Genomic DNA, 6,944 nt, shown 5'->3' with positions numbered 1-6,944 from the left:
TCGAGGAGGGTGGGAGGGGGTGTGTGTATGAATACAATTCTTTGTATTGACATTGAGGTAAATCTTCATGTGTATGCAGAGATTAGTAATTTTAGAAAGGCGAAAATTATTCAATGCCTCTGGGTTCCTATATCAAAAAAAGGCACTGCTAGCTGCTTTGTGATGTAGGAGGATGTTAAGTTCATGGTTTATAAATTATCTGTATATGTTTGGAAAATAAGAATCAACTACCAAGAGTGCTACTGTTCTGGACTCAAGATTTAGAACACTGTTTCGTCCTGGATGTTTTACCTCGTAAGAGGAACCAATTGAGAGAATCCGAAGAATATGAATATCCTTAGGTTTGAAAACAGTGAACACTTAGTTTTTATGAGTTTGGACAGGTTTCTTAATCAGTCCTCAGTTCCCCTTTTTTTGTGCAATAGAGGTGGGAACAGCTCCTTTGGAAAGCTTCTCGTAAAACTGAGATGGAAGTCTCTAGGACATTGCACAGCAAACAGAGGAGCTGGTGTAAATTTATTTACTTTAATCCCATATAAAAAGGAAATTAAGTTCATGAAGGCGAAACTGCCATAAAAATAAAAACAGGCAATATCAGAAACAAAGCTAAGATATGAAATCCTAGTTTTCCTGTTTTTCTTTATTCAAAGCATTTTGAGGGGAAAAAAATATATAAATGGCCTGCATACCTTAGAGCATTTAATAACCTGCTTTGTTTTGTTTGGAGCTGTAGAAAAAGAGGTATTTGCTTCAGGCTACTGGTAGCTTTTTTATTCAACTTGTTGCTATTGGTTATAATTAGAAATGATCTGATAAATCACTGTGGGGAATTAAAATGTAGAGCACGCAATCAAGATTATAAAATCTCTTAAAGGAGTCGGCCTTAAGTCACGGCTTCCTACTACTTTTCTTATGAAAAAACATTTTTGGAACTACTACCATACTTACTAAACTACGCTAAATGTCATGGAGTTTAGAACAAGGGCTGATAATTACCAAGGGAAATCATGTCTTTCATTATTAGTAATACAATTACAATCTAGAAAATGCTGTACCTTAAATATACCCAAACCGCAAAGCTGAGATAGATAAAACATGAATTTTATAGGAGAGATGAATCAGAAGTTAACAAGGAAGTAGCTTTTGAACTGTGCTTTGAAATACTAGACATTTAAATTATGTGTTAACTTTTTAAATCTCAGAAGCAACATAAAAAAACGGGCAGAAAATTAAAAATTATAGATTAAACCAAAAGAAATAATGCTTTGTCATTATATCATCCACAAATATCTACTGTTAAAGTATTTGCATAGATTTCTCTAGGCATTTCTAAGTTTTGAAATAGAAGGTTCACACATGCACAGTCTAAAAGCCACACTCCATCATTTCTTATCTCTTCCAGAACTACTGAAATAAGCAGGGGTTTTTTTACATGTTTAGATCCATTTGATTATTTTTATTTCAATTTCTAAGCTTTCCATTTAATTGTCCTTCATACACACCACATACATACATAATTTAAGTTTATAAACAAGTGTGGTCATAAAAACATTTTCCCCTACACGCTGAAATATGAAATTCTACATCATAGGTTTTTTGTTTTTTAAGGACAGCATAATTTCCCTCTGCACGACTCTTAGAATTTTCTTAACTTTTAGTACGGTACAGATGTTAGGTAAAATCAGAAGGTAAGACACTCTATACAGAGGGAACAATATCAGTGAAGCAATGAGGGAGTCACAGTTGTGTCAAATGGTAGCAAGTAAAATGCCTCGGCACATGAGGAAGAAGTGTGAATATGTCTGTAAAAATTGTAAAAAGCCTTCATTTTTGCGCTAGTTACAAGTACACTTCAATTTTGTACGTTTCACCATTAAACAAACTATGCTTTCTTATATTATGCAGCAACACCCCAAAAGTTCTGTCACATACAGACATTTTGCTAGTCTGTATCAGCTGATAAATAAGTTGTTGCAAATAGTTTCTTTTACCTTATTTCATTTAATGATGACAACTTTATGAAGAACACCACCATATAGCAGAAAAGGAATCTGTTCAAAAGGTGACCCACTGAGAAGGCAGCACGCAAACCTAAATCCTGTCTGCACTTGCTTTGACCGCTGCGCACCACTGCCCAGGGGAACTGGGCACCTACAGCGCCAGCCCACCGCACGCGCCAGGAGTTAGCGAGTCGGTGAGGGAAATGAAAGGAATGGACCGCGTCTCAAAGGATTTGGCTGCAAATAGAAAAGGTGGGTAGGAGGAAGGGAAGAATTAAAAAACGACCCCAGGGTTGAGGTGGAGAGGACAGGGGAACAGGTAGTAAACGGTTATATATCTTGAAGGTGAGATTCAGGGAAATAGGAAGTAACGAATTCAGCCTTATCTTTTGAGGATCTTGGGCATTCTAACGTCTGAGCTAGCAAACTCCAGAGCACCGATTCCCTTCGGTCTAAAAACTCAATGATGCTGTTTCCTCTACTCTAGTAGGTTTCATGTAGCAACTGGTCTAGTTTTTCTTGGCATAACTATAGTGGTATAAAAATATGCCACAATCTGCAATATCTAACTATGTTTGTGTCCCCCAAATGAACAAAGGATGCAAAATAAAACAGTAATGTTCACAAGAGATACATCATAAACTTAGTTCACAGTCTAGACAATTGGAATGAATACACATGCAGAGCTGAAGGATGTAACAGTAATAGCCAGTGTTTAATCTTTATTCATTTATTCTTTGCCTTCTTCAAAAATTGTATATTTTGTTCTAAGTGTACTTCATTTGTTTTATCTTAATCCTTTTTTTTAAGCCACCTTCAACTATTAAGAGAAGCTCATTTGAGATAAAATACAATTAACTTCACTCACCAATGAAATAATATCAAATACTTATTTTTAATAAACAGTTTCACTTTCAAACAGCAAAACCAGGCAAGACTTCAGACAAGAAGAAAAGCATTTTCAGGAGAATAAGAAATGTTCTGAAAGTTTTAAGAATCAGAACAAGGAGGGGAAAAGTAAGAATTCAGTTACCGCTGGAATCCATAAACAAAAGCATTTCAAAATTATGTAATTGTGGCGAATGCAGCAGACTACCGACAACTTCTGGGGATATATGGGAATATTAGTACTGAAACAACATTTTTTACCAAATACGGTAATTGGGACTCCCAGAAAGTCTACTGGTTTCTAGAAGATATGATTACATAGGTCTATAATGCCCATGAATTTATAAATAGAAAGGCTTGTTATATCAAAACCAAGAGCTAAGCATATGTTAAAATGAGTGAAAACCTTGCTTCAGCAATGCAATGATATGTGGCTTTTAAAGTATGACATGCAGATTAATGTGCGACATTTCAATGAATTTTAATGCTGTTGTAGCTGCTCACCTTTTGCATGATTCCTTTCTCATAGTAATAGCGAAGCGAACGGCTAAGTTTATCATAGTTCATAGCTGGCCTGTTTTTCTGAATGCCCCAACGCCGGGCCACCTGCCACCAAAACAGAATTTACATTGTAGTGTTAAGTATTACCTTATCAAGATCTTTCATAAAACATTAGTGAATTAATCAGTTACTTCCAAATCTTCCAAAACACATCCAAATTAAAGACATAAGTAAAGAGGCAAAAGCTATCATGATCTGAATTTTCCTGTGTCCTGGTTTGCTTTTAAGCCAGGCATGCAGTGATCATTCTGAAACTTCACAATAGAATTCTTTGTCACTATTGTTTTGGATACAAAATTAAATGGAAATAAGGGGATGTGTTTACAATGGGAATGAACAGGCTGCAATTCACCATTCTGAGATATACTGCCTGTTCTTTGCTTCTTAGTTTTTCAGATAAAACCTACAGACCAAGAACAGCTTACTGATCTCTTTGTGAAGGTGTTTTCTGACGTTATGATACACTAAAGAAAAAAATATCCTGTTTGATACCAAATAAAAGAATGAACAAGTGGCATTGTATGTGTAGCAGAGGAAACAGTATACAAATTCATAATCTGAACTGCAAATAATTTTTATTGCCCAAAGCAGCACCAGAATAAAACTGTAACCAGTACTAAACTGGGGAATTAAGAATTCATTTAGAGAACAGTAATTGGATACTAAAAATAAGAAGGAAGTGGAAAAGGTCACCACGTACATGAGTCCACAAACAAAAACCTCTAAAGCAGAATGTCTACTTTGTTGTTTAGTGAAAAATCTCAGAGCTTTTGAGAATGTGGCTTTGGGGGAGCAACTTATCAGGCAAAGCAGAGTTTTTCAAGGAAAACTCCTTCCCCAATGTACAAGTACCCCCCACCTAACCACCATCCTGGGCTGGCTGAAGCATCACACTGAACCGTGTAGCCTGCTTTTGCAACCCCAGCTAAAGTCAGATTCTCGTTAATTTCCGTATTTTATTAGTCTGAGCAGAAACTGCAGCTGTCATGCATACCTAGGCAACCCCAAGAGAACATTATCTAATAGGGTTAGTGTTTTCCTTCATTTCTATGAAATTCCAAGTTGTTGCTATGTCACATATCCTAAAATAGACTGCTTTTCAGAGAGATCATTCTGTCTCTCTCTACTTTATTAGCAATTACCTTTCCCCAGGGTTTGTTTTTTTCTTTCAAAAATACTGATCCTTGCTATTTTCTCCCTCCCTAATTTGTATTTCCTGAATGAAGATACAATGTAATTTAGCCACATGCATCAGTATACTTTTTTAAGAGCAGAGAGATGTGATGTAACAGGAACGTGACTACACATGCAAGCAGTCACCAGGGCAAGTACATCTGAATTTCCAAAGATAAATTACATTTGAATGTAAGTGTTCGAAGCCATAGTGCAATGGGAGGGTGGCAATAAGAAATGAAAGCCATACTATCTGAATAAAATGTCTTTTCAAAACCTAACAATGGACATCAGCAAATCTTTAACAGATTTGGCAAGTGAACAGCACGCTAACCGGGAAGGGCCATGAAAAGAAACTCTTACTGTTTCCTTAAATTGAACACCAGTTTCTGAATACCTTTTCATTTGTAAATGATTCTCCTCTAGAAATTCACCAAGATGCACCTAGAAAGTAAAATACTTGCAAACTTTAAGACAACCCAGTGGACGGTGCCTGGGTGGCTCAGTCAGTTAAGCATCTGCCTTCAGTTCAGGTCATGATCCCAGGGTCTCGGGGTCGAGTCCTGCACTGGGCTCCCTACACAGCGGGGAGTCTGCTTCGCCCTCTGCCCGCCCCACCAGCTCTTGCTGGCTCGCTGTCTCGCAAAAATAAATAAAAATTAAAAACAAAAAAACAAAAAAACCCAGACACCCCAGTGGAAGTCTCTAGGGAAAGAAAGATGATTTTTTTTGATACCATCAGCAGAGTCTGACTCTTAGGATGCCAGTTAATTCTCAGCACAAGTGGGTATTAGTAGACATTTTAAAAGAATAAAATATATTCCTAGAGCTGTTTGGATTCATTCAACGTCACATTCATCATAAAGAGAAGTGGGACACACCAAAATGCCTATGAGATGCAGACAAGTTATGCAGGGTGAGTAAGTTCTAGAGATCTGCTCTACCACAACGTGCCCACAGTTAACCATACTGTATTGGACACTCAAAATCTGACAAGAGGGCAGATCCCATGTTAAATATTATCATCACAATAATAAAAATAAAACAGATTGAAACGTAAACTCAACAGATAATACAAATAATTTCCAGGATAGGTTAGACCACCTATGAACTCAAAAGCCCATTCAGCCCTCCTGTGTGAGCCACCCACCACGGCTATCTCCAGCACGGCTAAAAGCCAAGGCAGCATTCTCAACGTAGAGTGGGTGCAGTGGTGGCAACACTTCCAGTGGCTTCCTTACGATACTCCTTCAAGTGAAAACTTCGACTATTAGTAAGGAAACTGAAAAGGCAACTGCACTATAAAAATCTCTCTTGGGGCACTTGGGTGGCACAGTCGGTTAAGCAGTTAAGGGTCGAACTCTTGGTTGCCGTTCAGGTCATCATCTCAGGGTCGTGGGATGGAGTCCCATGTCGGGCTCGGCGCCCAACGTGGAGTTTGCTTGCTCCTCTCCCTCTGCTCCTCCCCCCATGCACACTCTCTCTCTCAAATACGTGCATAAATAAAATCTTTTAAGAAAATCACTCTTATTATCAAATGAATTAAGTTAAGACAATGTAATAGCTCAAGCATTAACGGATTTTTAAAACCATGTTTGAATACCCAACAGTAAACCTGGAAACCACAATCAGGTCCTGGTTATCAGACTTTCTGGTAACTCTTCTAGCTCAACACGTTTGAATATCTTTGAAAGACTTCTTCTCTAAGTCCTAGAGATGTTTTACTATGTTAATAATTGTTCCTGAGACAATTCCCTAGGATCCATGATTAATTTGAAAATAACGTCTCATTATCTCAAATATCTCAAAAAGAGATGTTAAAGAGCCTGTGCCTGCGAATGTTACCCAAACACACCAAGCAAATAATCAGCACAGGACGACAGTCTCACTCAATATCATTTTAAACTGCACAATGAAATAGAAAGAAATGAACCAATGAGTATCTCCTACAAGGATGGCTCCAGAGGCGCCTTCCAGGAGCCATGCTGACAGAGACCCTCAAAGATCTCTTGTGTGGTACAAGAAGGAGGGTGACTGTGGGCCACAGCGGCAAAGAAATTTCACTAAGACTTTCCAAAGAGTAAGTTTAAATGGCACAGCCGTTGCCTAATGGAAGCAGTTGCCAACAGTGAGTAAAGCGGCATTAGAAATGTGATGTTTCATTTTGAACAAAAGCCTTAGGAGACTTAGTACTTTCTGAACAATTACCACTGAGTTAGTTACTCTTTGGAAATGGTCTACTGACTCTGAATCACCTGGCCCTCTTTTACTTTGTGAGTCTACCACAGAAAAGGTATCGAAATGTTTGTTTGCTGTACTGAA

At 37.8% G+C, this 6,944-nt stretch overlaps 1 protein-coding gene across 3 annotated transcripts in view; it reads right to left on the bottom strand.

Annotated features, from left to right (window-relative positions):
* The window catches only part of ETV1 (ETS variant transcription factor 1), a 91,464-nt gene that overhangs the window by 3,970 nt on the left and 80,550 nt on the right, over positions 1 to 6,944 (bottom strand). For all 3 annotated transcript variants that reach the window (XM_008686345.2, XM_008686344.2, XM_008686349.2), the window contains one exon: positions 3,393 to 3,494. In XM_008686345.2, coding sequence (XP_008684567.1) covers positions 3,393 to 3,494 — 102 coding nt within the window. The remainder of the gene's footprint in view (positions 1 to 3,392; positions 3,495 to 6,944) is intronic.

This window comes from Ursus maritimus, unplaced genomic scaffold (assembly GCF_017311325.1).
Source record: "Ursus maritimus isolate PB19 unplaced genomic scaffold, ASM1731132v1 scaffold_3, whole genome shotgun sequence".
In the NCBI taxonomy this organism is placed as follows: Eukaryota; Metazoa; Chordata; class Mammalia; order Carnivora; family Ursidae; genus Ursus; species Ursus maritimus.
Note: the sequence above shows the minus strand (reverse complement) of the source record. Positions and strands in the feature narration are given on the sequence as shown.